The 19,490-nt window shown below is 39.6% G+C and overlaps 1 protein-coding gene across 9 annotated transcripts in view; it reads left to right on the top strand.

Annotated features, from left to right (window-relative positions):
• LOC127417702 (vimentin-like) overlaps window positions 1-14,996 on the top strand; it is a 20,178-nt gene extending 5,182 nt beyond the window's left edge. Inside the window, exons 5-12 of one of the 9 annotated variants that reach the window (XR_007893314.1) lie at window positions 2,100-2,195; window positions 2,798-2,935; window positions 4,366-4,500; window positions 7,125-7,235; window positions 7,309-7,433; window positions 11,072-12,374; window positions 13,640-13,698; window positions 13,795-14,996. Coding sequence is in view for 4 of the 9 variants with exons in the window: in XM_051657876.1 (XP_051513836.1) it covers window positions 2,100-2,195; window positions 2,798-2,935; window positions 4,366-4,500; window positions 7,125-7,235; window positions 7,309-7,433; window positions 11,072-11,114 (648 nt within the window). In the remaining 5 variants the exon portion in view is untranslated. Of the gene's footprint in view, window positions 1-2,099; window positions 2,196-2,797; window positions 2,936-4,365; window positions 4,501-7,124; window positions 7,236-7,308; window positions 7,434-11,071 lie in introns of all 9 variants that reach the window. The other 8 variants (XR_007893316.1, XR_007893315.1, XR_007893312.1 and 5 more) reach the window with 8 other exon arrangements.
• Window positions 14,997-19,490: the final 4,494 nt, after the last annotated feature.

A 19,490-nucleotide genomic window follows, 5' to 3' on the forward strand; every position in this document is an offset into this window, starting at 1 on the left:
GTATATGATAATAAAGGCCTACACTGTCCCCACCACTAGAGAGCAGTGTTGGTCTGTACTGTAGACGGGGTGTTCTCCAGTGGTGTTGACTGAAAGTCCCTGGAGTGGCACAGCACAGCTGCTGCTCCCAGATCTGTTCTGCAGAGTCTGATTATGGGCCCCGCTGACTCCCGGTCAGTGGCCACTCTGAAACCTGAGCTGCTTTCTCTATAAACCACTCTGTCACCCCATAGATGCCAGAGCACATCTCCAGGAAAACAGCAGATGTGGGAAAGCTTTCACCATGCCTAATAATTCACTCATTCAGCCTCTCATATCTCCTAGATGCAATACAGAGAATGGCTTATCTCTTAGTCTGGGCTGAGATGTGAATGGAGGGTTGAAGAGAAAGAATAAAGAGAAAAAAAATATATAGTTATTATGGATTCAGATGGATAACATTGCAGTCTTATATATAGATACTATACTGTAGAGACATTGTCTGGGAACAATATGGAGATTTAAAGGAATAGATTAAGTAATCTAAATAACACTAAATGAATCCATGTCTTAAGCAATCAAATCGATTTTGGGTGAGAACAGTCCAAAATATAACTCCTTTTTCACTGTACATCTTGCCATTGCATTCTCTAGGCCTCATCATGATTTCAAGTTCCGTCACACTTCCTAGTGCTTTGCGCATGTGCAGAGCGCTAGATGGCGCTAGGAAGTGTAATTGAGCTTGAAATTGTGATCACCAAGGAAACTGCTGATGTGAAGATTTATAGTAAAAAAAGGAGTTAGATTTTGGTCTGTTGTCATCCAAAACCAATTAGATCACTTAAGAAGACGTGTGATAAAACACTGGAGTAATTTGGATTACCTTTATGCAGCCTTTATGTGCTTTTTGGAGCTTTAAAATGTTGTGGCATTGTGTGGACCTACAGAGCTGAGATATTATTTTAAAAATCTTAATTTGTGTTCTGCAGAAGAAAAAAAGTCATACACATCTGGGATGGCATGAGGGTGAGTAAATTATGAGAGAATTTTCATTTTTGGGTTAACTATCCCTTTAGTTGACCCACAAAATAAATTTATTTTTGTCATTTACTCACCCTCATTGTTCAAAACCTATATGATTTTCTTCTTTCTGTTGTACACAAGAGATGTTGGACAGAATATTAGCCTCAATCGCCATTCACTTTCACTGTGTGGAAAAAAGATGCATGGTGAATGAGTGAATGCTGACTAAGGCTGTCTGTCTTGAACATTCTGCCTAACATCTTTTTTTGTGTTCCTCAGAAGGAAATATTGGTTTGGAACAACATGTGGGGTGAGTAAATGATGACAGAATTTTCATTTTTGGGTGAAGTATCTTTAAGGTCATTATTCTCTGTTCTAATTTTCCATAGAAAGGCAGAACTTACAAAAGCCCATCATATTTGTGTTTACAGACTTAAAGCAGCTACTTAACATGTATTCTATTGTCAGTGTTTTTTACTAGCGTTTTACAGAAGTGATGACAGTGGATACATGAAAACAGATAGGATGAGAAAGTATGGTTGGAGGCACCAGCACTTCGTCTAGCTGGAATGCAGTGTTTTCAGAGGAGGGCATCGTGGCGAAGCTCAGCCCTTTGGCAGTGTGGAACAGAGGAAGCAAATCGGCATCAAAACGATGTCTAGACTCTCTCCAATACCAGACTTGTGTTCAAGCTGAGATAACGGGAACAGTGGCCACTGTGCCAGTTCTGGGCTCCGGGGAAGTTTGTGTGCTCTGTGCTTCCACTTCTGCCCAGACCCACTGTCACATTGCAGCATTCACATGCAAATGCTTTCATTCTGTGTAACTGAATTCATCGGCAATTAATCAGGCACTTAAGATACCCAGATGAGCCGAATAAAGCAGAGCTTTGTCTAAACGGGGGAGGACAGTTTGTGTGTGTGTGTGTGTGTGTGTGTGTGTGTGTGTGTGTGTGTGGATCCCATCTACCCTGCATTGCAGTCTTTACCAGGGTGCAATCAGGATAGCCCGGTGACAATGATGATGCTTGTGATAGTAGATGCAGCGGGTAAGTGCTTTGTATTTGAACTGACCTTTATTTCTGCTGCCCCCCTCAGGAGGTGGATGCAATTACCGCTGACTGCCTGGCCCTTCGAGAGCAAGTGTCCATCTATGAGGAGCAGCTGGCCACCATGGAAAGGCAGCATGAAACGGTAAGGCAATGCAGAAGGTCAACAATAACACATCTCTTTTGAGGTTTGGAAATTGAAAGACCCTAGAATTGTTGGCACTTTCTAGCAAGGGGCAAAGTGGGACTTTCACCTTTTAAGATGTCTTCTCTTATTGTAATGAGAACAGGTTTAGGGGAATAGAGACTGACAGGAAACACAGTCCCTCAGATCACACCGCAAAGGAATGTAGTAGTCTCCCATATCCGGGGGTATGCAAGTGCTGGAAACAAATCTCAATCGGCCCATGTTTTCTTCTCGTTGATTTCCTCTCTGTATCGTATTTAATACACTCCCTCTGGGATGTGCAGTGTAACACAGTACAGGCATATGAAATGAAAACAGAAGTACCTCTTGTTTTATTAACTGCTATTATTATCAGCATTTTCTGCCAGGGGCGGGGCCAGAAGGGTGGCACGGGGTGGCAGCCCCCCCTCATCTGCCGCTCTCTCATTATTCATGACTCAGTCTCCTTCTCATGAACACTTCATTGGGCCCAGATTAATGAACAGCTGCCCTGTCTTGAAGAATCAGATATTATTACCTGAGGAAAAACAAGAGGTCATAATTTTGTGTTTGTTTGACAGAGGGTGGAGAACATGCGTGAGCCCAGGCCTCTGGATGAAGGTTCTCCCATTGTTTCCCTGCAATTCCCCTCCATTGATATCACACCAGCTATCATGGACATCAAAGAGTACTACAGTGAGCTGGCTGAAAGCCTAAAGGTACATCAGACACATACAGACCATGGAACTTTAACACCTATGTACTTACGCTGTTTTACTCCCACATTAACTTTCCTTTTGTCAAGCTGTCATGGCCAGAGTTTCATAGTATTTGGTATATTTCCTTTTTGCTTTAATGACAACATGCATTCTAACTGGTATGGACTTCACAAATTTGTTAAAACCCTGATTTGAGCATGTTCCAAAAAGAAACTTGTGTGCTTCAATGGAAGCAAAGAAATCTGACCTTTTGAAACAAAGGAGTTAACATGGCCATTGTCACAAATTTGATTATTTGATTAGTGACCTAAATAGTGCAGAATTTTTAATGCTGCTTATTCATTTTACACCAAAACATTTATTTTGTTTTAAATTTTTCAAAATCCTAAAACTGTTTATGTACAGGCTTAAATTAGATTTTGAATCCCATATTTTCAGTGTGGACCACCCCATTTTCAATTAGTTCACCCAAAATGAAAATTCCGTCATGTGCTCACCCTTTGAAACTTTAAACCTGTATGAATATTTCTTCTGTGGAACACAGGAAATGTAGCAGAATGTTCATGGTGCTCTTTTCCATGCAGTGAACCTAAATTGGGATTGATGCTGTCAAATTGTCATTAAGTTGTCAATATGACTTGTAAATGATTCTTTGGGTGAACTAGCACATCTCAATGGGGCTGGTATGTGTAAAAAATAAAATTCCTTTCCTGTTTCACACTACACTTTAGGGGACAGTTTGTAGACCTGAAAGCTCCATCCACATCTAGCACAGAACACTATTGTCCCCTCTATGTCGTTTGAGGAAAGTGGACTCTCTAAAGGTCATTCTAGAGCCAGTGCCCTCTGACCCTGTTTGCCCCAGAAGTAGCTACTCTCTACTGGGGTCACAGCAGTAATCAGAGCTCTGGAGCCCTTCCCAGGCTCCTAGGCAGAATGGGTCTGGAGAGTAGAAGAAAGCACTTCTCCACTAGGAGACTGGAGAGCCTTTAAAGAGACAAGAGTCTTCTAGTGTGTGATTGAGTGTAAGGAAAGCAGGCATAGAACATCTCCTGTTAGTGTGCTAAAAGTTGTATACATACACAAAAAACAACTCCCATGCACACAAACACACTCTTAACCACCTCTCTCTGATTTCAATTACTGGTCTCTACTGGTTCTTTGTTTTTAATTAGTGTTGCACAAGGTCCAATTGTTTCACTCACAATTGATATTGATTGGGATTTGGGGCAAACAGTAATTGGATGCTGATTTTTGTCTGGTTGCACCTGCTGACCTGATGGGCCTTCATTTGCTATTCTTTCCTTTGGGAATAATCAGTGATTCATCTTCACAGGCTGTTCTCTGTAGATCTCTGTTTAATGGGTTTCTCTGTGAAGTAAATCTGTTTCTGAGATCCAGTAAGTCTGATCTGTGAACCTGCCTTTCAGTTTGAATCCAGAGCCTCGAGTGCTGCCACCATTGATGCTGCAGGAAAGGGGAAGCAGGAACAACTGGCTAAGATGACTCGAGGGAAAGTGATGGACATTTCCAAAGAGACGGACGTGAACATCTTGAAGGACCTGGTGAGTTAGTTTACCCTCAATGCAGCTCTTGAGCTGTGAACCACCAATAGGCCTAAATCAGAGTAGATGCCATATTATCTTTGATGTAAACAAAACCAGCTGTGATATAGATATGGTCTGTATATGTCATACTGTGGTTAGGTCTGAGGTCACTTCTGATTTTCATTTCCTTGAAATTTGTGGAAAGACCACAATGTTCACAACATTTCACAATTTCAATGTTTTGTCAGCTGAACGTTCTGAGCCCAAACACACAATAGTACTGCATAGAGAATGGAATTAACTTCTATCCCTTGCTGCCTAGTTTTCATTCGCATCAAATTAACCATGGTGTCTACTCTGACGCTGAAGTCTATTTAGCTAATTTCAGCATCGTAGATCGTAGTGGAGAAGAGGGTGGTCTTCATTCTCAGTTTACATCATACAGACCATGTACACACAGCTAAATACAGTTGTCACTCATCTTTTGAGTGCTTAATCCCATTCAGTACATACAGAGTTTGCTTATTTATGTGAATGACAACTGCATTATACAGCCAAATTCACTCCTTAAAAATTAATGTAATGACTACCATATTCTTATTAAATCAGTGTAGTGTTTACAGAATCAAACTGAACAACTAGTTGTTAATGCAGTTATGCCTATCTTTTTTGGAGAATGACAGCTCATCTCTTCTCCTGATGCGGCGCTAACAAGTTACAGAGATGGACATACTTGTCTGGACGCCTTTGTGACACATTTTGATATGGATCTGTCTCTTTCCATGGTAGTTGCTCCCACCTGTCCTACAGTCGAGGGGCAACCCATACTGTACATTAAGGTCCAGAGAGAGCATGCTGTTTGAAAGTAGCAGCTTGAGGAACATAAACAAAACACAGTGCTTCTGTTGACAGTAGTTTTCTAAAAATGTCCTAATAATACTTGGGACAAAAATAGCCTAACTCTGCTCGTTAACCTGTTGACACCCATTTTTCTTGTGTGCAGCTGCAAGACGCCAAAACATTGCTATAGTTATCTGGATGTCAAGCATCATGGGTTAGGGAGTGACTCCTGTAATACATACACACTTGGAATGATAATTTGGGGGATTCACTCATGCTTTTAAATGCAGTTGTCACTCCCAAAACTTTGCAGTGTCTACATGACCACAAATTCACTCAAATGATTGACCTGAACACCCACTAGTTCAACAGCGCAGCATCAGACATCAGTCCTCGTGTCAGTCCTAATGGCGGAAATCAGTGTTTAGGAGGAGTGGTAAGAGCTGAGAAGTTTTTGTGGGGGAGGGTGTTTCACAATGCAGAGTCCTCAGTCAGACTGACAGCTGGGGAATAAAGTAAGAGTACTCCTGCTGCCCGGAGTGTTTATTCTGAGAGATATCGCTAGGAGATGTGAGTGTATTGTCTCTAACAGTGTTTATCTCTCTCACTGTTCCATTATGAACAATACATTTCACAGTCTGCCAACGCACTCTCTCCCCAATCACAAACTTCATAAACTTAACACATTCCTGCAGTGCCTCAGGAGACGGCAAACCATACTGAGCCGTAGTAATAAAATCTCACCTGTCAGACTCCCTCTCCGGCAAGAAGGGATTTTTATTTATTTTTGTAAAGGAAAAAAGACAGTGAAGACAAAATTATGGTGCATCAGGATAAAGAGAAATCATTCAAGATTTATGTTTCAAACAAATAGAAACTGCTTATTGGCCACGATTTACATTTCTCCATAACAAGATAATTGTTGGTCATCCACAAATGACACCTTTTCATTTGAAATAACAAACAGGGAGGTTTGGTTCTAATTATTGTGGTTGTGGTCATAGCCCCTCTTTTAAAATAAACCGACCCTTTCAAACCATATTGCCCACTCTCATAACACAGGATCCTGTTCCCTGATCTGCAGCACAACCGTGATGGACAGTCTGCTTTGCTTCCTTCCTTCCTATCTCTCTCTCTCTTTTTGCTCTTCCTCTCCCTCCATCTCACAGTGTCTTTCTCTCTTCTATTGCTTTTACCACTTCTCCCCTCTTAGTCATGTTCCTAATTTACCTGTCGCTCTCACTCCTACCATGAATGATGGATACTAGTGATCTAGTTGCTCTGTAAGACAGTTTGGCTAAACAAACTGTTGGTGGTGAAATCAGGTCCCGTTTAACTTGTACTGTACATTACTGGAGAGTCACGGCCAGACTTCTCAAGGGGCAACAAGTCAGACCTCCCTAATCTCACTCAAAACCCAAAGCAGAGCTACAGCCATTTTCATCGGCCGTTGTCTCATCAGCCTGTTAATAACACAGAGACGAGAGTCTCCATGATCTACCTGAAAAAGAAACAGAGCCGGCAATCTCCATCTGTCTCTGACAGCTGACTGTTTAACTTGCCTGATTACAGTAATTACTCACAGTTGTGCACCTTGTGTGCAGACAGTTCTCTGCATTGTATTTGTTGTTAGGGGTAAATACAACATATATATGCAGAAATATCAACATGCTAACAGAATTGATAGTTTTGGACCAAAATAGCCATTAATCACAACACAACAGCAAGATCAGAGTTATGATGTTACAGTATATATTGTATTTTAGCACCTGTTTGTTTTTATTGTAAATGTGTAATTGCAGATTACAGAGCTGCATAAAGAGGTGGCTGAGCTGGAGAAGTGTGGAGATGAGCTTGAGACTGAAATAGAGGCAGAGAAAGCTAAATACCTGGAAGAGATAGAAGAGCTAGAGGTACAAACACTCACCCTTTGAATTTTACTACAAGCAGCTCTCAATATCTCACCACTGTACTGTTTCTGGCCAGAATGACATTTGTCAGCTGGAGGAAGAGCAGGCTGATCTTCATCTCCAGATGAAGGAGCAAAGTGGGGATAATGAAGAACTGCTGAGTCAGAAGATGGCTCTGGACATAGAGATCGCTGCCTACAGGTGATACATGGTTGACTACAGGCTAACTAAAAACATATTTCATTCAGAGCCAACAAGTATCACTAAAAATAGTTCACTCTTGCTAAAACTGTACTCAATATTTGTGTGGGCTATAATTTTTATGCGATCAAATGCATTATCTCTCATATGCTGCTTATATGTAGCACTATTTGTGTGGCAAGTCTGTCACGTGTTATTGCTGTCTGGTTAAAGTAAATAATGAGCAGGGAATCTGTGTGTGCAGAACTCGGCAGAGAGTTTACCAGATTTCTGCAGAATTGGAACACCCGCCATTTACAATATTTTGCACATTTGCAAGATCCCACCCCTTCTGGTTTATTTATTAAAGCTGTATAACGGAACTTTGGGTTCTCTAGCGGCATCTGAGGTTGAAACCTAAAATTGCAAGCAATATGCTGGGGAACATTTTACGCGAGTTGTGGTTTGTCACTGCTTTTCTGGTGAAAACTCAGAAATATTAATTTGGTTATGCACAATAAAATATTATTTTAAATTGTCTGTTTTAAAAATTGCCATTCTTGATGACTAATTAAATCGCTCAAATATTTCACATAATTAATGTGATAACTTCAGCTCTAAATCTGCTGCCGTCGGATATTGTTAGCTCGTGGTAAAATACATCAATCGGCCCTACTGTTAAAAGCCAGACTAGTTGGACTAGTGGTAACGTTGTCATCATTAGTGAGTAAAGTTGCAGGTTTGAATCTACTCTAGGGAGGGTAGAGTCACATGGGGTAACCTCCTTGTGGTCACGATTAGTGGTTCTCGCTCTCAGTGGGGCATGTGGTAAGTTGTGCATGGACCGCGGAGAGTTGCATGAGACTCCACATGCTGGGAGTCTCCGCGGTGTCATGCACAACGAGCCACGTGATAAGATGCGTGGATTGACTGTCTCAGAAGCGGAGGCAACTGAGACTTGTCCTCTGCCACCCTGATCGAGGTGAGTAACCGTGCCACCTCGAGGACCTACTAAGTAGTGGGAATTGGGCATTCCAAATTGGAAGAAAATGGGGATAAAACAAAACAAAACAATGAAATGAAATGAGACAGTTACCATCTAGACACGACCCTTGTATTTTCACCAGCAGTGCCAGAATCATGACGTGCTATATTCATGGTGATATTGTTATTCATTTAAACATCTATGACTGCGTTATTACTTGCTTTGAGGAACATAGAGAGATTATGTATATGTAGGATTATGTCATTGCACAGCAGGGCGCATGAGTGACACAATGCACAGATGAAGACATACCTAAGAATAGTGCCCTCATTCCTGTGGCCAAGCAAGGTCACAGGAAATGCATCCCCCTGCAGTCGCAGAAAACATTAGGTCATTTCCTTCTTCCCTAAACATGTTCTTTTACATGGCACTAACCGGAATGAAAAACTCCCCTGATGTATGCGGCGTGACACATCCACCATATAACCTCACCAATAATCCCTTGAAACGCTCCTAAATTAGAGCCTCCGGGCCCCAGATGCCCAGTGAGGAGTATTGCACAGGAAATGACTACCTTACAAACAATGGCTCATTAAAATGGACATAGAGAGCTGGTTTTGTCTCCTCTGTCAACAAGCAAGGCTGTTGATGCCACCTGTGTACTTTCTGACCCAATAGCTTAATTTAAAGTCAGCTAGATTGTCTACAGACAGTAATTTGTGCATTGTCAATGCTATGTCATATTTCTGCCTCTTGCTTATTCTTGATGAGAAACCATGAATAAGAGATGAAAGCTTGGCTTGTATATTCTTGGGTACTTTAGAAAACTGTCTGCTCCACTAACCCCTGATGACACTGTGCTGTCATCTCCATTGCCATTTGACTTGTGAAAAATCCCAAATGTAGTTTTTGCCAGATGCTGGTCTGTCTTGCCTGTGATGAGCATCGTGTCAGTTTAAAACCGAACAGGCTGCACACCATTCATCACAGCATCTGTACCAGCATCTTAACAGACATTTAATCTTGATATACAGTTGCTTATGATTATTCTAACACCATTTCTGCTCCAGACGCATGCGCTGTGTTAAAGGAATAGTTCACCCTAAAATGAAAATTCTCTAATTATTTACTTACCCTGATGCCATCCCAGATGTGTATGACTGTCTTTCTTCAGCAGTACACAATAAAAGTTTTTAGAAGAAGATAGAGCTCTGTCAGGTCCTTACAATGCAAGTAAACGGGTGCCAGCACTTTGACGGTCCAAAAGTCACATTTAGGCAGCATAAAAGTAATCCATGTGACTCCAGTCGATCTTTGAATGTCTTCTGAAGCAAATTGATTGCTGCCTGCAGTTGACGCATCACATAGCTGTCACGTGACGCAAGCACGTTGGCAAGTTCACGTGAGGATTCGGAAGCAGCGCTTATTTACAACAGGAGAACAAACGTCATGCAAGAGTTCGGCCATTTCAAACAGCATCAGAGCCCTGGATGGAAGCTTGATTTAAAGTTGAAAACATTTTAATTATTGACTTGTTTCTTACATAAACCTATCGATTCGCTTCGAAAGACATTAATTGATCGACTGGAGTCGTGTGGATTACTTTTATGCTGCCTGAATGTGACTTTTGGACTGTTAAAGTGCTGGCACTCTTGTACTTACATTATAAGGACCTGACAGAGCTCTATCTTCTTCAAAAAATCTTCATTTGTGTTCTGCTGAAGCAAGACAGTCATACACATCTGGGATGGCATCAGGGTAAGTGAGTAATGAGAGAATTTTCATTTTTACGTGAACTATTCTTTTAAGGCTAAATCACTCCCATTAAAAGCAATGAAGCTGTCTAGACTGGAAGCCGTTTCTGTATCTAACATCTGAACAGCTATGCCAGCCACTTTATTTTTCCCTGTCTGTTTGAAATTAAATGATTTTGTTTTTTCAGTTAATTTTATGTTCTTTATGTATTTAACTTCTGACCATTTCATCAAAGCCATCTTGTGATTTCCCGGTCTTGGGCCTTCTCTATCTTTTGTTTCTAACCATGAACAGTACACAGTTGTAGCAATACTAAAATTTAGTTTAATGTTATTTTGCCTTTATAAAACAATCAGTGCAAAATCCATTTTTATACTATAATGGATTTCAGCTGAAAACAAAGTAGGGTTTTATTTTTTTAACCGATTTTATTTTCATTGAACTGTTGTTGAATGAAACAATGTATAATTGTTGAAGTGTAGCCTTGTTAACAGCTCACTGGTTTTGTGAACATTCTGAGACTTCAGCGCTTCCAGTGTAGACACAGTGTAAAACTTAAAGGAATAGTTCACCCAAAAATTAACATTTGTGATGTCATTTACTCACCGTCTTATTGTTTCAACCCATATAACTTTATTTCTTCCATGAAGCATGAGGAGAAATTTTGAAGAATGTTGGCACTGCTCATTTTTCCATACAATAAAAGTTCATGGTGACAGATGTCAGTGACTATAATTCAGTCTAACATTTCCTTTGTGTTCCATGGAAGAAAGAAAGTTTCTTCATTGGACCTTGTGGAAGATGTGTGAAAGGAAGTGTTAAAGATTGCTCAGACCGAGATGTAAGGTATGCTAGCCGCGGGATAAGCTTTGGGGGAAATAACAGCAGCTTGAGTTGTTTTTTTCTTTTCCTGCTCCAGGGGTTTGGTGGAAGAAGAGGAAGAGAGACTGAGCTGCCTGTAAGGTGTAAGAAAAGGTGAGAGAACAGAGACGCCCAGACGTAGATGCTCTCCTCTGGACTGCAGCAGACACAAAGAAACACTAAAACTACTTACAAATCAATCCTTAACAGTGTCACACAAATCAGAAAAGAAAAAGAAAACAGATGTCAGACACACTTAATCTTTTGAGCAGATGTAAACCTTCTCTGACAGATAAACATCTGAGAGTTCAAGCTTATTGATAATGGGTCAGTGGTAGGTAACCTTAGGTCCTCAAGAAAGACTGTGGCAAAATGCTTGTGAGGAGTGTGTTAGCACTGGGAGTATGCTTGTAGAGAGTGTGAGAGATGGGGTTGGGATCTTAAGTACAGGAATCTTCTGTTTGAAACTTAAACCTTTCAATGTTGCACATACATAATCATAATCTCTCACACATATACATTCACACATTCGCTGTTCCTCTGTGTGTGTGTGTGTGTGTGTGTGTGGCTCTGTTGAATCATTGACCCTTTGAGCCTTGTCACTCTGCAAATACAGGCTCTTGCACTGTCCAAAAGTTTTTTTTAGGGCCTCAGTGAGTGATTAGAAAGCCCTATTGCCACAAATTTCCAAATACTGTACTGCCCTACAAAGAAAGGTAAATACACTAACACTGAAGCAGAGAAAAATGGCTTACAAAGTTTTTTCTGAATCTGAGCATAATAGAGCATGACAGTGCCTGCCCACTTTTTCATCCCTCTTGATTCCGGAAGTATTTTTCCCATTCATTTTTGCCATAGGGTTTTCATAAAATTCTTCATATTGAGTTCTAAGCCATGGATTAAACCAACCAGCTCAGAGCCTAACCACAACATTATACACTTTGATTTGAAGCAACAAATTATTAGAAAATCGGGACAAATAAAGATACCGTCATTCATGAGGGACTGAATTACAATCCTATGAAGTGTTGTGAAATATGTAATCAAATAAAAATTATAGAAAATATTGAACTACTGACTTAACTATGACTTTTTTATTTATAAGTATAGAACCAATATATACTGCTTGGCCAAAAAAAAAATGTGCATACTCTAATATTTCATTGGACCTCCTTTAGCTTTGATTATGGCATGCATTTGTCTTGGCATTGTTTCGACAACCTTATGCAATGTCACAACATTTATTTCCATCCAGAGTTGCATTCATTTTTGGCCGAGATCTTGTATTGATGACGGGAGAGTCAAACCGGGTTCATCGCTTCATGCGCTTCCCTTCTTACCCTGACGTGCCATGGAATAGGGTAAATCTGGACTCATCAGACCACATGACCTTTTTCCATTTCTTCACAGTCCAATCTTTATGCTCTCTCGCAAATTGAAGTTGTTTTTTCCGATTAGCCTCACTAACAAGTGGCTTTCTTTTTTTAACAACTCCCAATCCTATAAGTTCTCGAGGCATTGTGCGTGTGGAAATGCTCTTACTTTCACTATTTAACATAGTTGTGAGTTCTACTGTAGAGTTTTTACGATGTGACTTCAAACGTTTTAGTGATCTCTGATCACGATCATTCAAGATTTTTTCAGACCACATTTCTTCCACGAAGCTGACGGTTCACCACTAACCTTCCAGGTTTTTATATTGCGTTGGGCAGTTCTTAACCCAATTCCAGTGATTTCGGCAATCTCCTTAGTTGATTTTTTTGCTTGATGCAGGCCAATAATTTGCCCCTTCTGAAACACAGTAAAAAAAATTCCACGACCACGGGATACATCTTCCGACATGGTTGTTTAAGAAATGAGAAGCTACACACTGCATCAGCTAGGGTTAAAAGAATTGTTACCAGCTGAAACACATTAATCACTGCAATAATGATCCAATCATAGGCTCTTAAGTGTCGGCTTATTTAAATCCAAACGGGGATTTATTTTTTTTGGCCAGGCAGTGTATTTTAAATTTCTTGCAAAATATTTAAATATTTGCAAAAATCTAGTAGTTTGAAAGTGTAGGTAGACCATCATGTGTCATTCACAGTGTATCATGAACGATTGCGCTTTATTGAGCAAAACAAGTCACCGGACAGATCGTGATCTAAGACCGTTTACATCTGGTATTAAGATGCGTCTCGGGTGATACAATCACATGTAGTCAGGTGATACACATCGCTGTTTACACCTGGTCACTTAAATGCATCTCCTGTGACCACTTGTGTTCAGATTTCAAGGGGAGGGTATCTAATTTCAGTGTTCTACTGCAGGATAATAAACCGCATAAAAGGCAAAGAAAGCGCTAATAAAACCATCGTGCTGTTTCTCCCAGATGAAATTCAATCTAAGCACAGAAGCAACATTTCGACCAGAATTATCCATTGTTTTAGTGGAGCACCTGAGCTTCAGATGTGTGTGCTTGTTATCTGTGTCCCTGCATGTTGATATCAGACACTGAAGAAGTTCTGTGAAGTTCTTTTGCTTGTGTATGTATTTGCTTTTTCAAATTTTCCTAACGTATGTTTATTTCCTTTTAAAGCTGCAAAGGTCAAAGTCTTTTTTTTTTTTTTTTTTGGAGCAGTGGTTGATTGACAGATGAGGGGTGGTGCTTCACTGCTGTCCAGAACACATTCAGGACGGGTTAGCATTTACACCTCATATGCAATATAGTCACTTGTGTTTTTTACTAACTCCATGTGTTTTTTGTGACCACAAAATGTTTTGCACCCCATTTAGGCCTGTATTTATCACGGACCACTTGTGTTTGGATCACCTGAAACGCATCTTAATACCAGGTGTAAGCTGGGTCTAAGAGACCAGATTTCAGTTGTAACTCTGTTTTAACAAAATTTGTAGGTACTGCATAGTAGGCCAGCTAGGCCTCAGCATTTTTATTCACTTGTTGGACTAGTAGCTTGTTAATACATTTTTTTCTTCAGAGGTTTGAGTGAGTCTCTTGTTGTCTCCTATGTGCAACTTATTAAGGCCTTTAAATAAATCTTTGCCTTTGAAATAATGCAGTCTTTTTTATTTATTTATCTTTTTGCACTATATGTTCAGTACATTTCAGTTCATGGGAATATTTTCTGCGGAGATGGACTTGAAAGAGACCACAATTGTCCTGTTGTTCAAGTCTTTAGAAGTCTTGTGTGGAGAGCCATGGATTTTTACCCAGCATGGCTTTCAATCGTCATTTTGAACCTTGCACGTAACACTCTGTGATTATTTTCTCTGTCAAAAGGTTGTTATCTGTGCATTTAATGTAAAAATACAGGTACTAATTCCGGTTTAATTGAAGCTCATCTGTAAAGGCCATGTTGTGGCTGAAATGACCTGTGCAGCCATGCTGACACCTCCAATTCTGTGGAAATGAAACATGGGCAGCAGGAGAGGAAGTCACTCCATCTTTGGGGCCTTTATCTTCACTGCTGGGGTATTTAGTCATTCTTGCTGCCCTAGGGCACCAGATCACTCTGAACCTCCCCCTCTTTAAACATGCACACATCCCAGAGTCATCTGGGTGCTTATGATGAAGAATGGGACCCTGGGCCTGGCCTGTTGAGCTCTTGGTTTGCTTCTGGTTTGACAGTGGAAGAGAGGTGGGAGGAACTGACATCAGCAGGGGGAGATCAAAAGGTCAGGCAGGGTAGTTTAACAAGGATTTTTTCTTATTTGATGCTTATTGTCTTTCTCTGTCTCACTTTATCTGGCTTGTTTCTGTTTCTGCTAATGTGATGAATTGCATTCTCATTATTTGTTAATTTGTTTGCCACATGATGATGTACCACAAATTAAATATGATCGGTTAAAATGTTTCTTTAACATGGGTAATGTATTTTTAAATGATTCTGCACTGCATTGTTAATCATTCGGGGAGAGTTTGTGAGTCATTTACAATTTCATAATTTACATTTTCCCCAATTTGAAAAGCATGAATTTCTCCAGCTGAAAAATAATTAAATTGGAAACAACTGTTCTTTAAAACATTAACCGAATGATATAGCTGATGATAGCAGAGTTGGACATGATGCATTGGTTGGCAGGGGATTTTCAGCCCTCACATTTGCCCCCAGAGGACCCTGAAAAGGTTATAGGGGGTTGTTAACGCCTCGTAGGCCAGCAGTGATGTTGAGGGGGTCAGAGGCCGGTCTTCTCCAACTTGGCAGTGGGGTCAGTCATCAAAGCTGAGTTTTGGGTCAACGATCAGTGACACCCCTTGTGGTCCTTTAATCCTGATGCCCTTGATGAGAAGTGAAAATGGAGGGAGAAGCATCTAAGAAAAACAAAGATAAAACTCACTCTTTATTTTTACTAATTCTTAAAGCTTCTGGAAGGTTACACACCTGACTCTGGTTGGACAGTGTTATTGCTATACAGAAGCCAGGCCTATACATATACATAAGAATGGATGAACTCCGCTGATAATACAAAGGCTTAAATTGAGAATTCCAGGGTGAATTGCATAAAAACATATCCAGGTCATATTTCACCCCAAAATAAAAAGGGAGAGTTATATAGAAATTCTATAGAATTACTGTATATAATTATATAGAAAAAATAAATAATATTAAGAAATTATATTAATATATTTATATTATATTTTCCCTTAAATTCTCATTACTGTAATGTGTACCGACATTGTACGTGAGTTTTTTTATTTATTTATTTTATTTATTTTATTCCCGGTACCTTCAGTGGTGATTAAACTTGTGATTCTCAATACTGTAACGAAATTTTTTTTTTTTTTTTTTTTGCAATTATACTTCGATAACTAAATGCTATAAAATTTAAACATACCATTGTTCTGTACGTGTTTTTTTTTTCCTTTGATTTTAAGGTGAAATATGCCATTCTTATGTCATGCTCTTAACCGGTTTCCTTATATTCAAAGTAATATAATAATGGGATTTGCTGCCAAGGAATCGTTCCGTATACATTACTGGGGTATTTCATTTAAGGAATCAGCACCCAACCCTTTATAAGGTCATCACCAATGCCTTATGATATTTGAGCCAAACATTTCAGACATGAAAAATTGGATTAGGAATTGAGGTATTGTTGACTAGAGAGCAGCTGGTATGATTCAATTCAGCCATCACCTCCTGATAGGCACGCTCAGCCATTTTATCCCAACCTAACCGACTGAACTAATAAACAAAGTTAGTCTGAAAGAGAAAACTCATTTTTAAGGTTCATGTATGCTGTGTTTGGAAATGAGACCAAGCATGTTTTTACAGCAAATAAACAATGGGGGGAGGGGGATAAAGAGAGAAAGTAAATAATGACTGTGAAAATATACAAAAGTGGGAGTCAATTGAGAAAGTATTTTCATAATAAGAAAAGAACAATAATAAATGACAGAGGCCTTTTTCAACTGCAGGGGATCTGCAAGTTGTTGCCGGTTGAAGAAAGCAGGCATCACTCATTCACAAGCTCTTCATAGGATCACGGAGTTTCCTACATACCAACAGTCGGAGTTTGACGTAATAAGTACAATCATTTTAGCTCCCATTTTTAATCAGCCCTATTGAGTGATTCTCTTTTTTTTGTTATGTTGATTCTCATGCTGATAATGAATAGGATGTGCATGAGTGTAAAAAGCTTCCATAGCACTATTTTATAGTTAAAGCAGAAGTATTGGTGAAATAAATCGCTTTCAATGTGGAATGATCATAAAGATGGGTTTACAATATGTTGCTGGTGTTATTTGAGGGTTGTCCTAGAAGTTTGTTCCAAAGTCAAAGATATGTCAAAGATATTTTTGGTAAAGAATGACAGTTTATTCTAAGAGGTAACTTTGGTGTGGATTGTCTTTGTACTGTATTCATAGTCTTTGTGATACTACCATTACATTGAATGATAAATTAATTGGGTTTTCATAGGTTAATAATTTTGCAGTTCTGTTTTGTTTAATTGTACAGTTCATAAAAAAATTGTCCTCTGAGCTGTGCAAAAAGTTTATTAGTCTCAGTCAAAGTTTAAAAAGGTGCTTCTTGGCTGGGTAGCTCAGCGAGTATTGATGCTGACCAACAACCCTGGAGTCATAAGTTCGAATCCAGGGTGTGCTGTGTGACTCAGCCAGGTCTCCTAAGCAACCAAATTGGCCCGGTTGCTAGGGAGGGTAGAGTCACATGGGGTAACCTCCTTGTGGTCGCGATTAGTGGTTCTCGCTCTCAATGGGGTGCGGAGAGTAGCATGAGCCTCCACATGAGTTGATGGCGATGTCATGCACAACGAGCCACGTGATAAGATGCACGGATTGACTGTCTCAGAAGCAGAGGCAACTGAGACTTGTCCTCCACCACCCGGATAGAGGTGAGTAACCGTGCCACCATGAGGACCTACTAAGTAGTGGGAATTGGGCATTCCAAATTGGGGAGAAAAGGGGGTAAAAAAAAAAAAAAGGTGCTTCTTTCTCATGTAGCAAATGAATCAGCATAACAGCATGGATTTAGTTGAGACTTGGCAGATTCTCACATGTAAATTGGCAGTAGTTCCATTCCATTATGTCGCAATCATGTACAGAAAGGACTTTGTATTGTCAGTTGAAAAGGCTTATAGTGTGTAGCATATATCAGAGGTATTCTTTCATATCCAATAATAATGTTGCTACCAGACATCTCTACCCATGAAGCTCTACTTCAAATGCTTGAAAATTTCATAATCCTTTTAACAATATTTTTAACCCCAAAACATGTATTTCCATCGGTCCCATATGCTAAGATGCATCTAAATGCATATACACTAGGGCTGTGAATCATAATTTGTTTTAAACTAATAAATCATACAGTGTTTTGTGATTAATCGTGATTAAATTGTGGTACATGATACATTACAACAAACATTTAAAAAAATCATCATAAATAGTTACTTTATAATTTGTCTCAAAAAACTTGCAAAAAATTGGTTAGTCATCTACGTTAATTCAAATACAGTATGTGCAGGTTAAAATGTTTTTTTTTTTTTTTTTTTCTCCACAAATAGAGTTGATTAGATACCTTTTTTACAGGTATAATTTTTTGATACAAGTATATGTATACATGCCATAAAATCAGTCGAAAACTTTTAATTAAAAGTCGGGCAAAATTTTCTGCCATTTTACTGTGGACTTTTTTAATATTAGGATCAAATGGGCAGACTCAATTCATATCAAATTTTATTTGCAAGATAAACTTAAGTTTACATTGCCAATGCATTATTAGGCACAAGGGGTCTGTGCCAAAACTTAGTGAGCTGCCTCACTGTCTACTGCCTACATAGGCTGCTGTCTTCTATGGCAGTATCCTTAACGAAATGAAGCCTCATAAGAGACCAATTTGGAACACTCTATATAGGCAGAAGCTCCATGCATGGTTTACATTGTTTTGTATCATATTAAACTGTTAGATATTGATACTTTTCAGTATTGAATGGATTATAAGGATATTTGCTTTGTCCGCCATCTTGGATTAATTTTGCCGCCGAGTTCACCATGGTGCATTCTGGGGTTGCCTACCTGGGGAAGGATACATCCGATGCTACCTTAGAATTTGTCCAAAATGAGATATTTTATTAGGCAACGTAATTAAGATTTTATTTTTGGAACAGCCTTTGCTACAGGAGTGCGCCTGTGATGCCTTAAAATGCTGCTTCCGGAGGACGCTCACTAGGTTTTGTAACAGACCCAGTATATACAGATATAAAACATATTGAATGTTGAAGTTTAATTTGCTGAAGTTTGAAAACTCAAAACTTTTCTCTTGCTATCGTTCAGTTTCTACAAGTATACCTGGCTGCAGCATGCTGAACGTCTAGGTCCTTCTCAGTCTCTGTTTCGCACACGCTGGGTCTCTCTTTCATGGTCTCACTTTTGACAGTGGTTCAGATGACAGTAGTTGCGCATTTACAGACGATGCGAATAGATACAGCAGCTTGCCCATATCTCTCACCTGGTTCACCACTTGCAGGAGAAGTCTCCATTCTTCATACAATAAATTCGCTCCGTGTTTATTATACCGGGAGTTGGGATATGCGTCGTGTGTAATGAATAATCATGCACTGCTCCACACAATCAGTTTCTGTGCTAGGATATGCAGTTGAGTCGAGCGTGTACCTTCTGAAATGTATATATGCCAATTTTAGCCACAGAAAGTGGGGAAAAATATTAGTGAAGTTTTGCCCATTGTACAAAGGTGCTTGGGTTTGTTCCTGCCAGGCAGCAGATGCCCAAACCCCGCCCCCAACAGGAAAAGCTCAGGACACCTTTCTGTTATTGCGTGAAGTTTCAGAAGTAAAAAAAAAAAAAACGATACTGCATTAATTGAATTTTTTTAGCTCATTAAACAGTATTAATCGCAGAAAGTAATGCATTCAATTTCCCAGCCCTAATATACACATAAAATAACCCTTACTCTGTTCATTCAAATTATCATCTGCTATATAGAAATCAGTCA

Source organism: Myxocyprinus asiaticus, chromosome 27 (assembly GCF_019703515.2).
Source record: "Myxocyprinus asiaticus isolate MX2 ecotype Aquarium Trade chromosome 27, UBuf_Myxa_2, whole genome shotgun sequence".
NCBI classification, from domain to species: domain Eukaryota; kingdom Metazoa; phylum Chordata; class Actinopteri; order Cypriniformes; family Catostomidae; genus Myxocyprinus; species Myxocyprinus asiaticus.